General features: G+C 51.4%; 3 protein-coding genes and 1 long non-coding RNA gene across 6 annotated transcripts; 1 reads left to right on the top strand and 3 right to left on the bottom strand.

Moving 5' to 3' along the window:
* Positions 1-142: 142 nt before the first annotated feature.
* On the bottom strand, positions 143-6591 carry GPATCH3 (G-patch domain containing 3). 3 transcript variants are annotated; one of them, XM_068917383.1, is made up of 8 exons: positions 6307-6591; positions 5812-6204; positions 3923-4344; positions 2375-2549; positions 1923-1982; positions 1527-1648; positions 1132-1259; positions 143-495 (listed from the first exon to the last, which is right to left on the bottom strand). In XM_068917383.1, the coding sequence occupies exons 2-8, from the start codon at positions 5888-5890 to the stop codon at positions 276-278; spliced, it is 1206 nt and encodes a 401-aa protein (XP_068773484.1). In that variant the 5' UTR covers positions 5891-6204; positions 6307-6591; the 3' UTR covers positions 143-275. The 3 variants fall into 3 exon arrangements, with proteins under 3 accessions (XP_068773484.1, XP_068773485.1, XP_068773483.1); XM_068917384.1 differs by having other exon boundaries at positions 5812-6040; positions 6307-6410; XM_068917382.1 differs by lacking the exons at positions 5812-6204; positions 6307-6591 and adding an exon at positions 4689-5093.
* Positions 6592-6776: 185 nt separating this feature from the next.
* On the bottom strand, positions 6777-10815 carry NR0B2 (nuclear receptor subfamily 0 group B member 2). Its single transcript, XM_009682415.2, has 2 exons — positions 8761-10815; positions 6777-8260 (listed from the first exon to the last, which is right to left on the bottom strand). The coding sequence occupies exons 1-2, from the start codon at positions 9302-9304 to the stop codon at positions 7980-7982; spliced, it is 825 nt and encodes a 274-aa protein (XP_009680710.1). The 5' UTR covers positions 9305-10815; the 3' UTR covers positions 6777-7979.
* Positions 10816-10917: 102 nt separating this feature from the next.
* Positions 10918-21669, top strand: NUDC (nuclear distribution C, dynein complex regulator). Its single transcript, XM_068917735.1, has 9 exons — positions 10918-11181; positions 12692-12769; positions 15607-15810; positions 16289-16372; positions 16743-16856; positions 17328-17522; positions 18135-18218; positions 18542-18660; positions 20527-21669. The coding sequence occupies exons 1-9, from the start codon at positions 11086-11088 to the stop codon at positions 20576-20578; spliced, it is 1026 nt and encodes a 341-aa protein (XP_068773836.1). The 5' UTR covers positions 10918-11085; the 3' UTR covers positions 20579-21669.
* Positions 12044-17328, bottom strand: LOC138062057 (uncharacterized). The gene is made up of 2 exons (XR_011136049.1): positions 17112-17328; positions 12044-12174 (listed from the first exon to the last, which is right to left on the bottom strand). It is a non-coding gene; the product is annotated as an uncharacterized lncRNA (long non-coding RNA).
* Positions 21670-22196: the final 527 nt, after the last annotated feature.

Raw genomic sequence — 22196 nt, 5'->3', positions numbered from 1 at the left:
GCTAATCCAGGGAGCAGCCTTCCCCCTAGCATTGGCTTTAAAGCATCAGTCATCTCCCCAACCTCACTGAGCAAATGGGATAAGCAATGTCTCCCCTGGCTTGAAATAGCTCAAGTAAGAAGGAAAAAACCCACAAAAGCAATTTTTGTTACAACTCCATTTCTTCCAAAAATAAATATACTAACAACGCCCTGCTCCAGACCTGAGACCAGCAGGAGCCAGCCTGCGGTAGGAGGGAGGCAGGACCAGTACAAAGGCTCTGTGACAGTCCGTGCTTAGTGCGACAGGGCACTGGGTCTCTCCTGAGCACCATAGGACGCCCGGACAAATGGCATGTCCTGTCTGTACTTCATGGCAGTGGGCGGCTGGCGCCTGAGCAGTAGGTCACCACTGTCCATTGGCTCAGGGTCATCATAGATGGTGGAGATGAGGATGGGACCATCTCGCCGAGGCTTCTTTACCTTGCTGAAGGTCGGCAGTTTCTCCCCATGGTACCTGGAGGGAAGCAGGAAGCACTGGGTCCAGCACTGCTGAGGCAGTGGGAAACCCCTTTATACCCCAGGCCATCTCCTTCACACGCTACAAGGGAGGAGCAGGCCAATACAGGGCAAAAAAATAAATTATTTTCCTATTCCTGGCTGTGCGATGGCTCTAGAACAAAAGCCAGCCCTCACAGCATAATATAGCAATGCATAAAGCCTTTGGAAACCCCACAGAGAAGGTAGAGGGGAGATGCACAGCTCCAGCTCAGGTCACAAGATGACTATGGCAGAAGTGATCACGGCTTCAGATCTGAGCACAGCTCCCATACGGCTCTGCTCTCCTTCCATGCCTGTGTGCTGCACGAACCTGCAATGGGTCCATTCCTCCTCTTCTAATACCACAAGCCCAGGGCATCGCAAGCCCCTTTCAGGGAGAGCTGGACTGTCAGACTATGGGTCAGAAATGCAGCGTACTGTGCTCGAGAGCACTGCGGCAGGCCCTACTGCCTGCTGCACGGGGGAAGGCAGATCCCTGGGGTGGCCTTCCAGTTCTGGTTCACACTCTGCTCCTTTCACTGCCACTTAGCTGCCCTGTCAGTTCAGAGGGAGGCTCTGAACACGCGCCGGCAGGACAGGGTTGGGTACTTACCCCAGCCCCCTCTTGCATCTGGGATTCTGACCCTCGTTGTCCAAAGCTTCGGCCATTCCTGAGTTGCTGCTCCCCAGCCCCAGCCCTTCGGTCCAGCCCTGCTGCTCCAGCACCTTCCTGCCAATGCCCTGGGAGGGGAAAAAGTTGATCCACGTGAGCTTGCTCCAGGGCCAAGGCAGGATGGGTGCGGTTACGATCCAGGGTGACCTCGGGAGTTTGGTTCAAGGCTTCTGCAGAGATGCTGGACAAAGCCACCTCCTCACCCGCCCAGAACCCTCCTCCCCTACCACATGCCTAAGCTCTTTGCTCCCCCAAGACCCACATCCTTTAAGCATCACCACCACAGCCTTTCCTGGCCTGCCTCATCCACTCCAGAGTGCATAGCCAAAGCTCACCTTGGTGTATTTCTCAAAGGTCCCAATCTGTTGCCCTGAAACAGACCCATCCTCCAAGCCATCCCGGAGTCTCTGCTCCAGCCACATCTGGACCGAGTCCCGAGCATCCTTATCTCCTCCATCTAGGAAGAAAGAAGCAAGGATCAGAGCAGCACAGCTCAGGAAAGCCTTTCACCACTCTGATTTCCCCCAGAGCACCAAGCAGCAAGGAGGCAGAACCTGTTCCCCTTGGCAACTCTCGCTGCCAAACCAAAAAAAATGCTGTTTCAACTACTCTGACATCTTGGACACTTTCAAAGGATGACAGAGCCAAAGAGTCCCCCCACTGCAGAAATTCTGCAAGCTCAAGACTACCCTCTCTCTACCGCTTCCTAGGAGGGTTTTCAGCTCAGATACCTTTGTCATAGTAGATGCTCATGTCCACATCCCAATCGTCCGCAGTCTGCTCATCGAAGTCTGCCAAGAGAAAGAAACCATCAGTTTTGGTGGTGATGACTGTGAAAGCCTGACACAGAAGACTTGTCTGACAGCTGGAGAGCCCCCCATTTTCTCTAGCGAAATGAAAAGGAAAGGGTAGCTGGGATGCCACAAGCCACACTGCCTACAGAGAAGGCTGCCAGTAGGACCAGAGAGGGATCTCTGGCCGTTGGATTGAATGACTACAGGCTTTGTGAGAAAGGGAAAGTTTAACATGTGATGGCAAGATGCCTGCATCTGTAGCTGAACAGGAATAATTGTACAGGGTTGTACCTGATTTATCAGCTACTGCAGGACTTGGCCTCCAAGACCCCAGACAGTGGTGGTTAGTTTGCGGCTCAGTCTTGAGACACAAACGCTAACAACATTACCTCCGTTCTCCTCCTGCCAGTACTGAGCATCCGTGTAGAAGACCAGCCCAGAGCCACCTTTCTCCCACTTCAGCTCAATCTCCTCTTCAAAGAGCCGCTCCTCCATGCGGTCTTGCTTGGTCACGTCCTCATGCAAAGCCTCATGTCGCTCCCACTCCTCACAGGTATCGTTGTCCTGCAAAGGAAGCAGTGAAAGGTGAGCAATAGTGACAGCACACGGCCCAGCCTCCTCCCCATTTCCCTGACCCTCACGGTCCATTGCAATGCCTTCGCTGTGAAACAGCTTCGTCAACAGAGCTCGTTCCAGCCTGCTGTTTTCAGGCACTAACATGACTCGCACTGATGACTTCATTCCCCTGACTAATGCCATCTTCAGAGTCAGCAGACAAAAGTGATGAAAATACCACATCACACCCACTTCACAGCAGCCTTTCAGCAACATAGCCAATCCGTAACACAAAGATGCCCATTTAAGGAGCAGGCCTGTCGTACGTAAAGTCAGCGCTAGCGACAAATTAATTCCAGTCAAGTTGATCCTTAAGAGAGATTGTATCATTTCAAGAGAAGAAGCTTGCTGGCAGAGCCATAGATCAAACTGACAGCTTTGCTGCTGGCTGCCCAGTTTGGGCACAGCCCTTCATGAAGACATCAACCAACTAAAGAACAGCCAAAAGAATGATTAGAGATCCAGGAAACAGAGCCTGTGAGAAAAGGCTAGAGGAGTCAAGTTGTTTAGTCTGGAAGAGAAAAGACTGAAGGCAGCTGTTGAATAAGAAGTTTGTAAAGACGGGAACAAAGTGTTCTCGGTGTCTGCTGTTGCTAGGATAACCTAATGGAATAAAATTGCAGCAAAGAAGATTTGGCGTACAAGTTTATTCTGGTGTATAATGGCGAGAACAGCTGAGAACGGGAATGGCTTGCCTGGGGATTGTACTACCCCTCTAATGACAGAGGTTTATGAGAACAGACTAGACAAGCGTCTGTCACGTGGGGGCGAGTGAGATAGTCTGTGGGGAACCTGTCCAGCCCAGTTGTCTAGGAGTCTTTGTCAGGAAAATCATTCTTCTCGGGACATGGAATGAATAACTTTAAGCACAAGGGCATCCAAGGTCAAGCATTTGTACAGCTTCACATGTCATTTTGAAAACACTAATGCGCTTCTAAATCTCCAGCCACATCATTTATAAGCAACAGCAGAGCCAGGACAGTCCGCCAAGTGGCGGGGCGGAGACCTCCACCTGGAGCACTAGCCTCAGCCTGTGCTTGTTCTTTTGGGCCAAGCCCTTTGAGCTGAACAGTTTTATCTCCCTAAAACTGGCCTAATTTGGACAACCAGCTTCAGAGACGCTAATGTCAACACCACCACGTGCACCAAGGGTCTTGGTGCACCACAATTTGAACAACTTTGTTCTAACACCATTTTCAGACAAATGATCTACCCAATACAATTAAGAAATGAAAAATAAGCTCTGAGAGAGTTATATTGACCCTCCCAGCTTTGCAGTCATAACGATTAACCTTAGATGTTAACAGGAGAAATCCACTTACATCATCTGAGTGCGACTCTTCCGCTTCCTCCTTCTCCAGTCCCGCCCCATCTTCCTCAGCACTGACTGAATTGGACATCTCAGACCTTGCCACAGGCCCCTCGTCCTCTGTGATCTCGTCCCCTGCTGCAGTATAAACTCCTTCTTCTCCTGTAACTGTCTCAGTGTCCTGGTATTCAAAAGGCACATTCCCATACCTACGGGATGAGCCCGTCTTGGGAAAATCCAGCTGCAATTTCTTGATAATCCGGGGAGGCAGCCTGCAGGCCCGGATCAACTCCAGAAAAACTTTCAAAGGTGTTCCCACGTTCCCATGAGGCATGAACGCAGGCGGGTTTAACTCCGGCAGCCGCTTCAAATCCGCCTCAGCGACAGAATCGCTCGCAGCCATCTTGTCACCTCTGTAGGGAAATGTCTCTGCACCTGGAGGAGAGGGAGGCAAGGATTTCAGGGGAGGGAGAAAACACACACTCGGGCACACCACCAGAGAGGGGATAAATCAGGCGCCCTCCCACATAGGCACCGGCCTCAAGCATTTTATAGACGGAGAAGATGAACGGAGCCAGAACCGACTCCTCCAACCCCACAGTGGATTTAAGGCAGGGAGAAAACTCCGTGAGGGGTTTTAACCATCCAGTGGACAGCAGCATAGGCTGGCTGCTGGGGCCGGGGGTTCCTTCGGGCCCGTTTGGCACCGGATCCCCCTCCCCAGGCCCGTGCGGGGAGGCGAGGCCTAGCTCAGGCCCCTCGGAAAGGCCCGGCCGTACCTGTACCGGGGCTGAGGCGGACCCTGCGGACGAGGCAGCGGCCGGGCAGCCAGGCCCCGCCAGGCCCGAGCCAGCGGCGCCCCGAGTACATGCGGACGAGGCGGCGGGCGCGCCCGGGCCGCACGGCCACCAGGCAGGAGCAAGTGCGCGGCGCCGCGGCTTCCCCGCCGCTCCCCGCCGCCGGCGGGCGCTCGGGGCGGTGCCGGTAGTGGAAGCAGAGGAAACCGCCGGCCTCGATGAACTGGCTGAAGTAGTGGCGGAGCTGTGCGGAACGGAGCGCCGCCGGGATGCCGCTCACCAGGCAGTAGCTGGCGGCAGCGGCGCCGCCATTACCGGCGCCACAGCTGGGCGCCGCCATCTTGTCGCCCCGCCCGGCAGGAGCCGAGCCGGCGCGCGACGCCGTGCGTCACTGCGGATCGGCGCGCGGGGATGACGTCAGCTCCCCGCCCCACCCAGCGCGGGCCGGGCGCCCCCTGGTGGCGGGCGGGCGGAGCAGCGCTTCACCCCCCCCCTCCCCCGGGCGCAGTGCTATAGGGGGGGCCCTGGGGGTGGCCGGGTCCGGGGGGGGGTCTCGGACCCTGGAGAGACCAGGACCCAGTGGGGGTCATGGCTCTGGGGTGGCCAGGCCCTGATCGGGGGAGGGGGGAAGGCAGTGTTCACAGGTCCGGGGAGGGGGGGGCCAGGCCCCAATGAGGGGGTCACAAGCCCCCTGGTGGGGGTAAGAGCCCTGGGCGGGGAGCCGGGCCCCAGTGGGGGTCATGGGCCCTGGGCTGGCTCAGCCCTGATAGGGGTCATGGTAGCCAGACCCTAATGGGGTCCTGGGCCCTGGGGGGTGGCCGGGTCCCAGTGGGGGTCACAGGCCCTGGGGGTGGCCAGCCCCCCCCCCCCCCCCCCCGTGCAGGGCAGCCCCACGCGAGGGGTCCTGGCCTCGCTCTCGGGAAAGCCCCGTGATGGAGGGGACAGAGGGGTGGCCCTGTGCTGGCAGAGCTGCGCGTCGTTAGAGCCTGGCACTAGCCACGCTGGACGGGCGAACCCGCAGACCTCCCCGTTCCCGGGGATGGCTGGACAGGCGGCAGGAGGCTTCCCCCCCCCCCCCCCCCCCCGTGCCAAAATGGTTACGTGCCTGGTTCTGTGTATCCATGGCGATGGCGCTGTTTGGCATCTGGCGCGCGGTGACTCACGTGGGTGTCACCTTGCTGCATAGCTGAAGGCTGCCGATGGTTGGTGTGGGCCTTCTGAAACCATCTGGTGACTCACACACTCCGTTCCTCGTGGAAAATGGCTGTCACGGGGCTGAGATCATGCTGGAATTGATCTGTCACTTCTTGGCTCTTCAGAGGTGGAGGTGAGGGCTGAAGGAACGCATAGACAAAACGGTCCTTCCTCCCACCAGGCTGCTGGCTAAATTTCAAGGTGTTTCAACCGCGGCAGCACCCCCGTCTTCCAGCTGCACCCATACTGACTCAGGCTCCCTGAGACACTGCGTGCACCCAAACCTGTGCTGGGACGGCTCGTCCTAGGGGAAGGAGGAAGCCTGAGCTCACAGCAAAGGCCTCAGCTGAGCAGTGCTGGGAGGGCAAAGGGGGAAAGGGAGGTTTTGTGCGACTTTACCGGATACCTCAGTGGGTTAAGTTATGGCAAATGGGATGGTCTTTGCATCTCCGTCAGTAGCTGTGTGCACATCCAGGTGAGTCACAGCATCAGCCTCCCACATCGCCGCTGCATCTGGCTGAGAGCCGTTAGGGTGGGACTCATACGCTTGGAAAAAAAGGAGTGATAAGTGGAAAGGCTGCGATTTTGCTGCCTCTGCTAATTTCTATCTACTGGGTGCACAAAGGATTTCCTGCTGTGGAGCTGTTAATCAGACAACTCTTGCTAGCAGTGATTACGAACAATGCTCGCTGTCTCCACATCGCAACACTCCCATGTGATGACAAAGCAGAATGATTTTTATGGAGAGCCTCTGGGGAAGGTCTCTGTCCCTTGTCATTCAAACGTCATTTGTGTACCAGACCTGCAGCAGGTTTTTCTAACCCCACAGAGAGTGCAGCTGCAGCATTTATCGCCATCTCCAAAAAAGTCACCAACAGTTTCCAAAATGCAAAACATTTTATTACAAAAATAATTTACTGCCTCTTATATACAAACCACAAGAACATTCACTTATAAAATACTGACATCTGAACTCACTGTGAAAGCTGTAGACAGAAGGAGCGAGCTTTCCAGACATGCTACATGTGCAACCAGCTGTAACTCAAGGAAGGAATGTTTTGTTCTGCCGCTAAAGTAGCTGAACTTTTTTCTGCAGTGTTTATAGTGGGTCACATTGTCATATAAATGGAGTTAAGCTGACAGCCTAAGCCATCCTCAATATTGTGAAAAGCACCCACATAATATATAAGATGAAGTTAAGATGAAGTCCCTGGTGTTCATGCCACATTATGGGCAATAGATTTGGCTACTCTTGAGTAATCCATTGCTCTGAGAGAAATCCCATTGCATTTTTTGGCATTATGGAGAAAAGATAAAATTCAGTCTAAGAAAAGGTAGAAGGGGTAAGTTTGACGGTTTGCACACCCTTTAAGCTTTTAAACTGGCCTTCTCCCTGTTAGCGCCCGAGGAAAAGACTCTTTATGAGTATTTCTAAGATTTCATGCACAATAGACATACACTGGGACTTCACTAGGACCTTACTCCATGGTGTTTGCACTTGGTAGTATCCAGATAAGTGATTTCGCTGAAGATATATTCATCAGCCTGCCTAAATACTAAATACTGCAGATTCAAGCCATTTGGACAGTTAGTTGAGGTCAAACCTCATCTAATTGGAGTTAACAGCAAAACACAGATTGATTTCAATGGAGCCAGGTATTCACTGAGTGAAAAAATGTGGACCAGGCTCTAACCGGATTTATGTTGTGTTGCAGGACTGGTGCGTTTGCAGGCAGCTGAGCAGCTCTGGCTACAGAACAGGGAAACAAACCTATCGCACACACGCGCGCATGTACTCCCTGCAACAGCCCGCCTCTGAGACTGGCACAGACCAAGCAATAGCTGCTGTAAACATCTGCTGAATCAAAGTGAATTGTCTGCGTGTTCTGCATTCTAGCTGAAAATTACAGCCTCTGGAGCTGTTCCCCAGGCTTAACGAAACACACACAAAGCCAGTTCCCTGCAAAGTACAGAGCACCTGCCTCACTAAACCTTGCTCCCAGATTCACTTTGCCGCCCTCTGACACTTGACTCGGGGAGCAGGCGACGTCTGTGGGGTTGACAGCCGAGCGCAGTCCCTCAGAGCGCCATGCGCGACGAAGGAGCCAGCTGCCTGCTGGTTATTTCATACAGCATTTCTGTGATGAGCTCGACAATATCTGCATTGCCGATGACTGGCCTGAAGAAGAGGTCTGTGATGAGTGCAGGAGGGATAGATTTCAAGGTGGAGGCAATCAGCAAGATGCGGGCAAAGCGACCCTGGTCCTCGGGGTGCAGGGGCCGCAGGACTTCTTGCAGCGCTCTCTGGGCTTCCCGCTGGAGGCTCTCAATGTACAGGGAGGCCCTCAGCCCCGGGACATCTATGGAGAGAAAGGAGGAAAAAGCCAGTGAAGAAGGAGGCTGCACAGCAGCTCCAGTTTCTACTATTCCCATCCCTTCAACTACCTCTGAAGGGACTCCGAGTGCCACATTAATTAAATGGACGCAGCACTACTAAGACGTAGCCACTTTGGGGCTGCTGAGTAGCAGCTTTGCTTTGAGGGAGCAAAAATAGTTAACAGGGTAAACCCATGCTTGGCAAAATAAGTCCTGGGGTCCTTACTGTCTGCAGGCTAGGCAAGGTCCCTGGATTTTAGCACTACATTCAACATCTGTCCTCCCCACTTCCCAACAGTAAACGGCATTATGTAATACTAGGTATCCATGATAAGATAACCAGCCCTCTTCTCCTCTCCCGTGCACAGCTCCTCCTGCCCGTGCTCTGAATCAGTCCAAGCCACGAAATGTGTTTCTAGATGCTCATGCTTGCGGGGCCTTCTCTCCCCACCAGCAGATAGGGCTGTGAGGCTTCGACACTCACCAGGATTAAAGAGAATGGCGCCCTTCAGGTAGGCATACTCCTTTGGGCTCAGATCCAGTCTCCAAAAGGTGTTCAGGCAGCACTGCAGCCGCTGCACCGCGGCCAGCGTGGGTTGCATCCGCTCGGGCTCCTGCTGTTTGCTTTGGCCATCGAGAAGGATCTTCTTGAGCATGCTGGGGGCTGGGGTCTCCATCACCTCAAATGTCACCATCTCCTGGACCAGCCCCAGGAGGAAGAGGGGGACCCAGCAGCTGTCCAGCAGCAAGAGCTGGTCCTCTCGGGGCAGCAGTTGGAAGGAAGGCAGGTTTTTCATGAAGCTGACGGTTTTCACCAGCACATTGGAGGCCGCCTGGCAGGTGACGTGGGGCGTGCGGAGGCAGACGGTCCGGCGCTGGTGGCACAGGCAGCGCTGGTGGGCTGGACTGCAGCTGACCCGGCTGTGGTTCAAGTTCTGGCTGAGGAGGGTGTAGAGGATGGCGGTGCGGTTGTCCTCGCTGTGGCACTGGCACCTCTTGCAGTCCACGTCCATGCTGCTGGTTGTCATAGCCGAGCTGGGTGCCTGGATCCTCAGCAAAATTCAGCTCCTGCTGCAGCAGAGGAGGGAGATCCGTAAAGCAGAAGGGCACTGTCACAACCCCCTGCGGCAATCAAAGCTCCCCGGGCACAGTCTCTCCTCCCAGCTCTGCCAGCCCATAGCTGTTTTAACCAGCTCTTCTTATAAGGCTCAGTCACAAGTGAAACACCCCTTCATAGCCTTGACCGCTCTGTGATTAAGCGGTCCTCATTAAAAAAAAAAAAAACAGCCATCCCTGGACTGATTGGCTGGAACAAACGAGTTCTCCACATGGCGTCAATGGCCGTTTTCTCAATGAAGTGCCAGCGGGGCCAGCAGCGCGGGGACAGGACAGCAGGTTGGGCGGCCTTATCACGATTACCCAAACAGTTTAAACAAAGTCATTAACCCAGCCTGTACCATGGCACCAAGGCCCCGCCGTGTAATCAGGCAGCACTATACGGCAGGTGTCACTGCCAAGAAGTTCACACACACACACACACACACGGCACTCGTCTGGAGCGAGGACCCTGGTGCAAACGGCCTGCATGCTCCGGCCTTGGGAAGAGCAACCTGGAAGTCGTTTTATCAGCAGATGTTTGCCCAACCTTGTTGACAAGGGACTCATGTTGTCACAGTTAAGGACGAGAAACCCAGTGAACTAAAAAGATTATAGTATTCAATCTGAGGCAGGGCCCAAAGGATCTTGTGTCACAAAGGAAATACGAGGCAGGGCAGGGTCAGGTTCTTACATTTTTGCCTTGAATTGCCAGATGGTTTTATCACTTGATGAACAGAAGTTGGTCTAGAAAAGTCTGGCCGCACCTGGTTACTTATTTCAAGGGGTCCAGCAACAAAGTGAGGAATTTCTATAGCAGGAAGGAGCCAGTGAGTCAGAAGACCTCACCCTCCTTAGGGTTAAGGCACCTCATCCCGAAGAAAGGCTGGCTACAAGACCGGTGCTGTAAATGGAAGGGAAATCCTACGTAGGGGGGCGTGGGAAGAGTTGCAGGAAGACCTAAAAGAGCCAAGAGGCAGGCAGGGGCCGTGCACGGAAGAGAGCAGCGAACACAAGAGAAGGTGGATCCTTCGGTCCCTGCAGATAAGCAGATCCCCGAGGGCGACCGGGCCGGCTTCTTTGCAGCTCAACGGCAGCGCTCCACAAGGCTGCTTTCCGTCACCTCCCTTCACACCGGCTGAATTTTAAGCCTCCGCGCCCCGGTCAAGAAAGCGCTGGGACGTTTCCTCGCAGCCCTGGCGGAACCAGCGCCGGGACAGAGCCGAGCGGCAGCGCGGCTGCCTGCCCGCAGCAGTCACGCCAAAACCAGGCGGGTTCAGACCCAAGGCTGGAGCCCCCTCAGGGCGAGGCCGCGGGGGGGGGGGTGGATCCCAGCAGCTGGCCCCCCCCCCGGCCGTGACCTCTGCCCTTTGACCTCGGGGAGGTAGCCCCCCCTCCCGTGACGTGCCCTCTGCCCTTTGACCCCTACCCCCCCCCCGGGGACACGCGGCCTCGCCGAGCTTTCTGGAAAGGCCCAGACCGGCCGTCGCTATAGCAACCAAACCCCGCGCCCCGCCGGTCCCGCCTCCCCGCGGCACATTGGACGCCGCAAAGGCCAATCCGCGAAGAGAGCGGGGCGGCCGGGCGCTCAGGATTGGCGGGCGGCGCGGGCCCTCGCGCACCGCCTTCCGCTCGCGTCGCTTCCGCTTCCGGTCGCCGGCGTGAGGGGCTGAGGGGGCCGTTGGCGGCGGCGGGCCCTACCACCACCATCACCATGGGGCTGAGCGCGGAGGAGGCGGCGGAGCAGGAGGACCGCTTCGACGGCATGCTCCTGGCCATGGCCCAGCAGCACCAGGGCGGCGTGCGCGAGGTAGCACCGCCGGGCCTGGACCCGAGCCCGGGCCGTGGCGGGAGCTTTTACGTGTTCCCGGGGCGGGGGGCGGAGTGAGTGGGGGAGGGGCGGGCCCCGAGGCAGGGGGCGGAGGCAGCCGCGGCCCGGCCTCCCTGGGACGAGGGTCTCCGGGAGCCCCGGGCCCTCCCCGGTGGGCACGTGTGTCCCAGCGCCCCGTCGTTGGGGGTTCCTGCTCTCGGCGCCCCCGGGGGGACCTGGAGCCCAGGAGGCGCGGAGGAAGGGCTAATTAGCGCCGTGCTGATGAGGGCCTGGGGGGCCCCGGCCATGCCCCTCGGCTTCCTGCCGCCTCCCGCGGCCGTCTCGTCGCCCCTGAGCAGCTGGGGCGTTTTATGGGTGGGTCGTTCGCACTCGTTCAAGTTAACACCGTTGGCTTGCTAGAGGCGTTAGAGGCGTGTGGAAAGGCAGATCCCTCTCCGTATTGCAGCGAAACTAGACACTGCATGGGGAGGATCAAGTCGAGCTGTCACACTCTCAGCATGACCGTCTGAGAGCTGCCTTGTGAGACCTGATGTGTTGGCTGCAGTCATAAAATAGGCAGAAGTATGCCTAAGCATGAATACAGTTTCCCTTCCCTCACTGTAGCTGCATTACTGATACTCTTTGCACTCACATTTTCTGATGTGACTCTTGCTGGAGGCTGCTCAGAGGGTCTAGGTGATGACATGCAGCTAGATTACTACAGTTCTGGGGAACATCCCCCACCCACAGGTGGTCTGGGGAAATGATGTTAATAACAGCTCTTCCTACTGGACTGAAGCTTCTGATTGAAATACTGACAAAGACATTATTCCTGGAAAAGAAGAAAGAGAAACCATACTCATTGAGATTATTTCTTGCAGGTGTATTCTAGTATGTCAGTTCACAACTTCTACTTCATCAGGGACACCTGACAGGCAGTTCTGTCTTGTCGCATGTCTTGCAGGGCGCAGACCACCATCCGTTGCTTCTAGGCTGTTAGTGGGTAGCAAACGTGTTAGTCTTTTGTAAAAGTAAACAAGTCACAGAGCTGGGGAAGGTGGGTTTGCAAGCTCTGAGGGCTTAGACAACCAAAGAAGTGAATTTATAGTATACACGTGTATCTATATACATGTATGTGTATATTTAATTAAAAAAGAAGTTCCAGCGTCAGATGGGTCTAAGTAACAGCTTGGGATTTCAAAGTTGATGCATCTCCAAGGGAAGATGGCCTGAGAATGAACTGCTTCCCCTTTCTTCATGTAAAACACAAAAATGCATCTTCTGAAAATTGGGAATCCGTAAGCTGGATCTCCACAAAAGTCCTCAGTTTTTTTGCTGGGAAACGGTAATGGGTTTGACTCTAATATGATCCTAACACAGACATAGGCAGGAAGTAAAAAGAAGAACAAAGACTACTGAGGAGACAGGGGATGACTGGGAGTGATCTGGTCTCATTGCTCTTTTTTTTTTCCTCTTTACCCCAACCCCTACCCTCTGTTTCCTCAAACAGCTTGTGAACACATTCTTTAGTTTCCTGAGGCGGAAAACTGATTTCTTCACTGGTGGCGAAGATGGAGTAGCAGAAAAGGTATTTAAAAAAAAAAAAAAAAGTCATTCTAACTTACATACTCTCTGTGCCATGCTAAGACTTCCCTTCCTGAATAACTCAAAGCATTCCTCCCAATACACCTGGGAACCAGCAGTCTGTGATGTTGGTGAAATACACCTCTGAAACAAGGTAATAATAAGCTACCCCTATCTGAGGTGAGGCATGATGGCTTGTTCAAATGATACCAATGGTGCAAGTTTTTGCCACGCTCTGGCCAAAGGCCTGTTTGAAAAGCAAATCTGCCAGACGCTCTGACTTAACGGTGACAGACACTGCAGTGTTGATAACCCCAGGTTACCTTGTTTGTTCATCTCAGAAAAATTACAAAGTCCACATCCCTGCACATGCTGCTGCCCCTTTGTCTCTGTGCTGCAGTATTTGTACGGACTGAACACGCCAGAGAGCAAGCCCGAGGATCGAGGCTACCTTGTTGGCCTGAGAGAACTGAATGTCTTTGATATCCAGCAGGTATTCCTGACCCAGCACAAGAATTGTAAAACTAACTAGTTTCTTTGTAGTGAAATAAGGACCAGAGCATTGAAACATCAGTTAGCGAGACTTTCTGAAGGTTTCTTGCTTGTGCTTACCAGTATATCAACAGTTACCTTTTCTTTCAGAATGCTGACTACTTTGTGACTCTGTTGTCTAGAGGCTGTGTGTTTACTATATGCCCCTCACCTGCCCTCCTGGCTTTAAAACTGTAGGTGATAACATCAGGTCTTACAAGGAAGCTGATATTAACTGGGGGGTCAGATACTTGTAGCTCATATAGTCAGTTTGGATCGTGGTGTAGGATTGAGGAAAAATGCTGGAATACATGCCTTCTGAAAGAACTTTCTGGATTACTGGAACTCTCCAGACAGCAAAGCAGGAACTGCTGCCATGTTGAATGTTAGCAAAGATGATTGCCAGTGCTGCGTATAAGATACTCTGTCTAGTCTGTAAAATGGAAGAACTAAAGCAGCGAAGGGATGGGAAGGTGGATGGTTTCAAAGTAAGAATAGGATGACGCCTACTGCTGTTTTCCTTGGACTAGTGAGCAAATCTTCCAGATTTCCTGGGGACTCTGTACTCCTAGGGAATGAAAACCTAAGCAGCATTATGTTTTAGTAGAATTTCGGAGATTAGCACTGACAGATGCTGTTGGAGGTCCAGGCTACTGTTCTTGCAAATCCGTGTCTTATTGTGCTATCTGTAGAAGAAAAGTGTTAGCGTCCTTGGCTGGTGTCTGTTAAAATGCTCTGTGGTCCTCTGAAAAGGTGATGAATACAAAAGAGTCTCTTAACTTGCCTCTGACACCGTAATAACCGCAACAAAAATTGAAGAATTTATTCTCCCCCATCCTGCTCATCCTTTGATATCAAAGATGTGAAAAGAGGAGAGGGTGGTGGGAAAGGCAGTATGTTTTATGTGGTGCCATTTCAGAAGCCTTCCTGGTGTAGAATGAGGGAGTGATGTAACATGTTGAGGGAAATGCAGTGCGCGCACACTGTTACACTTGGGCGATTTGAATAGCTTTGCTCACTGTGGATTGTCCTGCAGTTGGGAACAGAGGCTGGGAGATGCATGTCTTGATTTCTGTATCCTAGGAGACGCTGGACTCAAGTTGTGTAAATAAATCCTGCTTTCCTTTTTAAAAGCAAAGCCGTAAATGATTGGTGGTTGGTTCCAAAACTACATGAGGCCTGGCTGTTCTGAGCTACTTTGGAGAAGTGCTAATTCCTCACTGAAGTTCCTGGGATATACGTAAGCCAGTGCCTGAAACCTCTATCTGAAAGTTTGCTCCGCTTTAATTTCTGTTCTCAGATTTTATCTATATTGTCTCGTGGAGCAGAACTTAGATCTCATACGTGCGGCTTTGCACAGTTCTGGTGGCATTATTGACCACGGGGTAATTGCTCTGGCTTCGTGCCCGAGTACGCAGCTTTCCCTCTGAGCAGTACAGCCGTTTGCATCAAAGACCTTGAGACTTTGGTTTTCATAGTCACAACAAGATGAGAAGTTGGAGATATCTTTGGGGTCAAGATTTATGTAGGAACTGGCTCCCAAATAATACCTTGCTTTTCAAATATTTCTCCTGTAAGTCGTGACAGTGGTGTTAAACTAATGCCTAGCTATTTCTGCTCCCTGCCATTTGTTGTTGCAGTAGTAGCAACGTTTCAAGGACCTTTATAATCTCTTTAGGGGAAAGGTCTCGTCCTTGTGTTAATTCGTAATCTAAATCTTAATTTGAGAGGAATCTCCATCTCATGCCTGGGAAAAGCCCAGATGTGGGAATGGTCTGTTGTACTTCATCTGGAGAGCGTGCTATTGCAGTAGCGTGCCAAACTTGGATGCCCTCCCTCTGGAGAACTCGGAGTGCTTTGAAACCAGTTTTTGAAGCCTTGCAACTCTCAGAGATTAAGACATGCATCACCTTAAACCAGAAGCGGGTACAGAAACTGGGGTCCCGTGTCTCCTTGCCACCAGCTTTCCTAGACATACTGAGTGGCTGTCAAATGGCTGGATTAGGCACCTGCTGAGATTGCACAAAGTACAGAACAAATGGAAAATCTTTATATTTCTGTTGTCTTAATGGAAATATGCTCCCTCTATGAGGAAGAACTAGGCAGGGTTACACTGAAATATTTTGATTTTTCCCCCGTCTAGCTTTTCAATCAAAAGACTAGGGTGAAAATGAAGGGAAAAGTCCCGACACAGTATCACTAACAAATGTGCTCATATTTCTCAGTAGAAAGTGAGTTGGGGTTTATAGTTCATTTGGGCTCGAAAATGTGATTTTTAAAACCCTTTGTTATGTGTTCCTTTTTTTTCAGCTGATCACAGATACCTTCAACCATCACAACAAGCTAGCTCAGAAGGAGAGGAAGGAAAAAAAGGCTCGCCAAGAGGCAGAACGGCGTGAAAAGGCAGAGAGAGCTGCTAAACTTGCTAAGGAAACGAAGCAGGAAGCTAATGAGCCAAGGATTAAGGAGCTTACAGATGAGGAAGCGGAAAGGCTGCAGCTAGAAATCGATCAGGTGAGAGCAGCGTTTGGTTCATGCCCTCTGGGTGTGGGCTGTCCCTTCGGTTGGCCTGCGTGTACCTTGGGAAGCAGTGAGTGCTGTAAATGGCTCAGACCTGTTCTTCTGCAGCGTTCAGGCCAGCAGAGTGGAGCAGTTGGTGTGCTTCTAATTTGACTTAGGCCTAATCGTTGGATTTTCACGTGGGTTCTCCCATAAGTCACTTTGCCCTTCTGCCCTCAGCAAGCCATCTCGTTATAGCAGCGCACTCTGCTCCAGTGATCAAAGTGTGTGAGGACCAAGGGAGTTTTCCCTTGGCAGTAGGGCTTCCCTGTAACACTAGGTTCTACTGGCTGAAAATTCCCCCTGTCAGTCTTGGGTGTAGTTCTGTGTCCTGCTCTTTAGTTTCAGCTGAAGAGGCTGAGGCCACCTAGCGTCAGATCAGTAATACAAAGCATTAACGCTATCTGAACGTGTTCCTTCTCTTTTTAAACAGAAAAAAGAGGCACAAGGAGAGATAAACAGTGTCTCAGTGAAATCCTCAGAGGATGACAGTGAATCTTCAGAGTCCAACAAACAGGTAAAGCTCATCTAGGGACTTTATTTTAGGCTGAGAGAAATATGTTTCAGGACAGCCCTGAGAACTCCTGTGAGTGTGAGGGGATGTCCTGTCTGTCTGTCTGTCTTTGAAAATATGCATTGAAGATGATCTCGCCTCCTGTGCTGTGCCCTTGTCATAACACACCTCATTTCCAAAGGCTTCAACACTTTTTTTTCTTTTGTAATCATGTTTTAACAGAGACATCTTTTCATTTTGGACTAAGTTTATGTGAATGTCAAATACCTGCAGCTGACTTGAGAATCTCAGAAAAACCTAGAACTGTTGTTACAAGTGAAAAATATATGCAGTTTGAAAAGTCTCTTTCTTTACGTTTAAACTGGTTATTTAGGAAACAGATGAAGAGGAGGAAGATGAGAAGGATAAAGGAAAACTTAAGCCCAATTCTGGCAATGGAGCTGACCTTCCAAATTACAGATGGACACAGACCCTTTCAGAACTGGATGTAAGTGTTGCCTGAGATCCAGGATCTGAGGAATTCTAGCTGTGAAATACGAGCAGGTGCTGGTAAGAACAGTGGAAGTGATGCTCCTTAACAAGCTCTGTAGTTCAGTTGCCCATGTGAGGGTCTTAATAGTAATTACCAGCAGCACTTCAATTGCTGGGAAAGAGCTTGGTAACTAAATGGGGTCTCCAGAAGCTTTAGTTAATTATACCGAAACGCTGGTCATGTTTAAATGAGACATTAACATCTGCTTACCTTTTTATGGCCCCTTCGGGGTACATTGGCCATCCTGTTGCTAAATTTATGCTTCTGTCTTTTCACCTCCTGCACGTGCATTACTCGGAGAAAAGTTATTTTGTGCTCTGTCTCGCACCGGCGAAGCCAAGGCAAGAAGCCTTAGAACAGCAGCACGGGAGGGTAAGGAGCGATTTCACTGCTTTGCTCCTCAAATCTGATCTCTCTCTGGTTCAGCTGGCCATCCCTTTCAAGGTGAACTTCCGGTTGAAGGGGAAGGATGTGATGGTGGACATCCAGAGACGACGCCTCAAAGTTGGCCTGAAGGGCCATTCGCCTGTCATTGATGGAGAGCTCTTCAATGAAGTGAAGGTGGAGGAGAGCTCCTGGCTGATAGAGGATGGCAAAACAGTCACTCTGCACCTGGAAAAGGTATAACAGAATGAATCAGGGAGGATTCAGGCTTGTCTGCCACTTAGGTAGGGAAACAAGGATCTGACAAAACCCTTTAAAGCAATGAGCTTTGTAAGCTGAAATGGAAGAACTGTACTAGTCCTTGGTGCAATGTCACTGATGCTCTTGGGAGCAGGATATTGCAGTTTGCCTGTGTTTTCAGCCTAACTTCATGCTCATCCAGGATGCCCGATGGATTGCTCAGTAGTTCAGGAAAAGCTGGAAGGCAATCAGTCATTTTAAAGTTGTTCCTTATTGAAATAATGCCATGGTTTTGTTATCTGTTAGTAATGGCAAAATCCAGGGACAGACCTTATTTCTACTAGTGTTCTTTGAAGGCCTCTCCGGGTGATCTGCTTGTAATCCTGTTTATGCCATGCCGAACAGCGGTTCTCAGATCTGCTGGTTGTAGAAATTTAGGCTACCTAAAGTGGTTAGGGATGAAAGAACGTGTCCATGTTCAGATTGTCCCGACTGTTAAAAAGCTGACAAACAAGGTTTGATTCCACCACCTTTTCACTGTGACTGAAACACAATTCCTAGAGCAAGCCAAGAGAAAGGAAAATATTTTTCGCCTCTTCATCCCTTCAGATCAACAAGATGGAATGGTGGAACAAACTAGTCTCCACAGACCCAGAAATCAACACCAAGAAAATTAATCCAGAGAACTCAAAGGTAAGGATTCCCTCTGTTTTACTGAATGGAGCCTTCTCATAGATGTGCTCAGACCCAGCTCATGTTGTGCTTTTAGTTCTTTGTTCTGTCAGCATAAAAAGGACAGTGGGAGTACTACTGCATATAATCTATCATATAATGTAAATGCCCCCAAAGCTTCAAAAGAGTGCAGCTGAGTCTACAGATTGGTGTCTATATGTGCATGTCTGGAGCCTGTGTGCGTGGCATAGCGTAACTTCCGTGTATTCAGGTTGTCTGCAAGCAGAGCGTGTGTGGGGGTTGAGCCAGGTTATTCCAATTTTGATAGAAGTCCTTGGTTTCAGCTGTCAGACCTGGACAGTGAGACTCGCAGTATGGTGGAGAAAATGATGTATGATCAGCGACAGAAATCCATGGGCCTCCCCACGTCTGACGAACAGAAGAAGCAAGACATTTTGAAAAAGTGCGTAGATCTAATTAACTTGTGGGTACTTGCTTTCCCAAACCTCTCTGTGCTTCTTCCTTCACGCAAATGCGTGACAATGCAGCTGAACAGGAAACAGGTTTGGCCTTGAGTCCTACCTGTCTTCATGTCTACAGTTACATAGTCCTTGAATTATTGGCCAACCACTATTGTCTGTAAAAGCCAGTGGGGGTAGAAAGCACAGTGGGAAATTCTAGGAGCAGCGTACCTTCAGCATTCTCTTAATCTGCCGATTTCAAGTCCAGAAAGCACGTTTGGGGCTGGAAGTACCATCTGTACTGAACTTTAACATGGTCTTGATTGTCTTCTAATCTCCCTCTACTTAGTAGCCCAGATAATCTCCCCTCCCCACACACCTGCCATCAGACAACTGTCTCTAAGCCAATAGCACTTTTATGTTTTTATTGCCCTGTTTGGCATAAATGCACCTTGGCAGGGAAATTACTCGTGGAGCTCCCAAGGTCATGAGGGAAGGGGTGGGGGTAAATCTGGGTCAGGCAGCATCCCCAGTAAGTGCAAACCTACCTCTTACCTTAGGGTTGGAAGGAGGACTAGTGTAGCAAGCCTGTCTCCTGCTCCTATCTCCTCTTTTCCTTGGCTTACCAGCACTGGCAGAAGCTTTTCTCTGATCAATGCGGTGTCTTGTGCTGAGTTCAGGGTAAGGTTGGACGCTGTTTTAGGGCAGTGACCACACTCACTCAGTGTCTTTCTGTTGAGTTAGCAGAATGGGAGGTAGTCCTTGCCTCCTGGGAAGTGCATGTACAGGACAGCTTGTTGGCAAGGTCACTGGTTCAGTGCTCTGTAAGTTTAGTTTCTGTGTTGGCTGGTAGAGGACGGATACAAAGTTTAGACTTTGTCCAGGCCAAAGTGGACTCGGTAACTCCCAGCTGAATCCTGATCTCTGCCAGTGAAGCCCTCCTGGCTGCTAAACAAGGACGCTGTTCTTGCAGAGTATATTTCTATGGAAATGGAAAGTGGAAATGCCATGGTGGCATTTCAGGGGAAACCATGAGATGAGAGCATGGAGGAAGGGAGGGGCTTGCCCTTACTTGTGCCTCATGTGTGCGTCTTCCACCTGGTTAGGTGTCGTATCCCTTGGTGAACTGAAGGACAGAGGAAGAAGGCAGGGGCTTCTGCATGCACTAACCACTTGCCCCGCCAACCACTGGCAGGCAGAGTTCTCGGAACTTTCTCATGTGGCAACTGGGGTTCAAATAGCCATACCTGCTGGGATTGCAGTTCATTTGAAATCAGGCTGTGCCTAGTCCTAGATCAGGGAATCTGATTTCTCTGGTCACTTCCTTCGTTAGTTTTCCCTATCACAACTTTGGAGACGTTCCCTATGTCTCCAGTAAGTTTAAAGTAACATGTTTAAGCTTAAATCATAATCTCCCCTCTGCCCCGCAATCAGTGTCATAGCTGCTACGTGTCTGTCTGAGAGAGAGCAGTTTAAGGGTGTGCATCTGATAATTAATTAAGTCATGTGCCTGCACTTGCTGGCCTTGATGGCTGGTAGGACTGGTGATACCACTGACACAAGGAAAAAGTGTTTGTAGTATGGGGAGCCTGTCCCAAGGAGCTCAGCAAAACAGTCCCTGCTGTGGAGGGTGGGAAGGGAAGCAGAGCCCAGCTCGAAAGCACAGGAACTAAGGATGCGTTACCTCCATCTCCCCTGGGAGAAGGCAGCCGCACATCTGGAAAGCAGAATGCGAGAAGGCTGTAGGGACTGACTTGAATGGGGGTGAGGGGGGCGCCAAGCTCTTAGGCGCTGTGTCTCTCTAAGCAGAGCTGTTTTGTGGCTACTGCTGGCTCATACCCAAGCTCCTGTCTTTGTTTTCTTTGCAGGTTCATGGAACAGCATCCAGAAATGGACTTTTCAAAGGCTAAATTCAACTGAGCCCTCCCCTTCTCCCCCCCTCTTTCAGTCAGCCCATTGAATGGGGCAGAATACATATTGCAGGATATGTAGGGATCCCTTACCTTGGGCAAGTAAACACTTCCAGCATCCCCACCTGAGCTTGCTGTGGAGGCAGCTTCGTGAAGTTGTCCTCTGTTGTCCTGTGTTGAGCAGAACGCAAGGCCACAGAATTGGCCTGCAGCAGCGCATCAGTCGGAGCCATCTGTGGCACTTCCCATATGGCAGTTAGGAGAGAAGGAGGGGCTACAGCAGCAAAAAAAAAAAAAGATGTTAGGTCTACAAGAGCCAGACTCTAAGAGTTTTTTGGGACATATCCTTAATATATTGCTTAGCTTAATTTCCTAGGTCTTCAGAGCTGTTAATTCACTCTTAGCCATTCCGGTTTTGGCAGGAGGTACTCTTGAGTTTTACTCTCTTCCCCCTTGGCTTTTCTGCTCTCCTGTGAGAACAGAGCCTGCTTATTTTGTAAAGGCTACTTGGCCCATCTCTCTGCTTCTGCCTCTTTGGGCCTTGGAAAGGGAACACACCAGTCTAAGAACCAGCTATTGCAGTAGAGAAAGATGCTGTTCCTCCTCATCCTCTGAATCAGTCTGCTTCATGATGCAGAGGGCATCACACTGCTGTCCAGAAACTGAATGGGGAAACGTAAAACTGGTTCTCTCCCCCCCCCCCCCTTACACACACCTGTAATGGGTTCAAGGGTAAATCACATCCAAACAGAGGGTTTAGTGGCTGAGCTGCACTCAGGTGCCTTCCTTGCTGCTGCTGTACTTCTTTTTAAAAGTGGAAGTGCTTGAGGTCTGCAGGGCTGTGGGGAGGTTGACCTGGTTGTGCTATGGCAAGGGAAGGCTGGACAGTCTATGGTCAAGGACAGGGTGTTGGGGGGGTCTTTGAGGGGTGCTGTTCTTGCTGGGAGTGTGTCTCCTGCCTCTTTTCCGAGAGCCTCTCTCCCTGCTGACTACTGACAGATGTCGCTGCATTCTCAGAGCTCCTGCTGACGAGTGGCATTACTCTGCATGTTCATATCTTTGTTAAAACTGCAGTGCAACATAAAGAAAAAAAATGGCATATTTCCAGGTAGAGCGTGTGATTTCTCCTGCAGAAGAGCTCCAAGCGGCCTGTGCAGGCTTGGATGGGACCTGGAAGGGGGTAGTGCCTGTGAACGACAGTGCCTAGGGGCCTGCCTGGCAGGGGCTGGGGGTCGTGCTCTATAGCTGCTGGTAAAGACCTCTCAGGCTTCCTGCTGTGGTCGAACGCTCCTCAGCTAAGGAGGGGCAGCTAGAACTGAGTGTCTCTCGCTCAGAAGTGCTGACTAATTCCAGACCCAGCTCACACGCTTTGTCTGCGATGACCAAGGTCTGTTGCTCCAGGCTCCGCTCTCCATGTAGCAGCGTGTGCTGACACTGAGGAAGCCACCCTTGCCCCAGGTCTGCTTTATGACAAGCTAATAAGGAAAAGAGTCTGTATCCGATGGGTCCCAAAAGCCTGGGCTCCCATCGGTGCTTCACAGGCTATCCAAAATCCTTTTGCTGTGGTTAGTTCTCACCTCTGCCCCCCAAGATGTTTCCACCTCCTACCAGAAGAAGTGGGCATAAAC

This window comes from Struthio camelus, chromosome 23 (assembly GCF_040807025.1).
Source record: "Struthio camelus isolate bStrCam1 chromosome 23, bStrCam1.hap1, whole genome shotgun sequence".
NCBI lineage: Eukaryota > Metazoa > Chordata > Aves > Struthioniformes > Struthionidae > Struthio > Struthio camelus.
This window is presented reverse-complemented; position numbering and strand designations above follow the sequence as displayed.

Coding starts and splice junctions, on each gene's coding strand:
- NR0B2 (XM_009682415.2), bottom strand. CDS start 9,304: ATGACAACCAGCAGCATGGACGTGGACTGCAAGAGGTGCCAGTGCCAC. Junction 8,261..8,760: donor CGCCATTCTCTTTAATCCTG/GTGAGTGTCGAA, acceptor TTCTCTCCATAG/ATGTCCCGGGGCTGAGGGCC.
- NUDC (XM_068917735.1), top strand. CDS start 11,086: ATGGGGCTGAGCGCGGAGGAGGCGGCGGAGCAGGAGGACCGCTTCGAC. Junction 11,182..12,691: donor ACCAGGGCGGCGTGCGCGAG/GTAGCACCGCCG, acceptor TTCCTCAAACAG/CTTGTGAACACATTCTTTAG. Junction 12,770..15,606: donor AAGATGGAGTAGCAGAAAAG/GTATTTAAAAAA, acceptor CTTTTTTTTCAG/CTGATCACAGATACCTTCAA.
- GPATCH3 (XM_068917382.1), bottom strand. CDS start 5,046: ATGGCGGCGCCCAGCTGTGGCGCCGGTAATGGCGGCGCCGCTGCCGCC. Junction 1,649..1,922: donor GAGCATCTACTATGACAAAG/GTATCTGAGCTG, acceptor CTTTCTTCCTAG/ATGGAGGAGATAAGGATGCT. Junction 496..1,131: donor AGATGCAAGAGGGGGCTGGG/GTAAGTACCCAA, acceptor GCTTCCCTCCAG/GTACCATGGGGAGAAACTGC.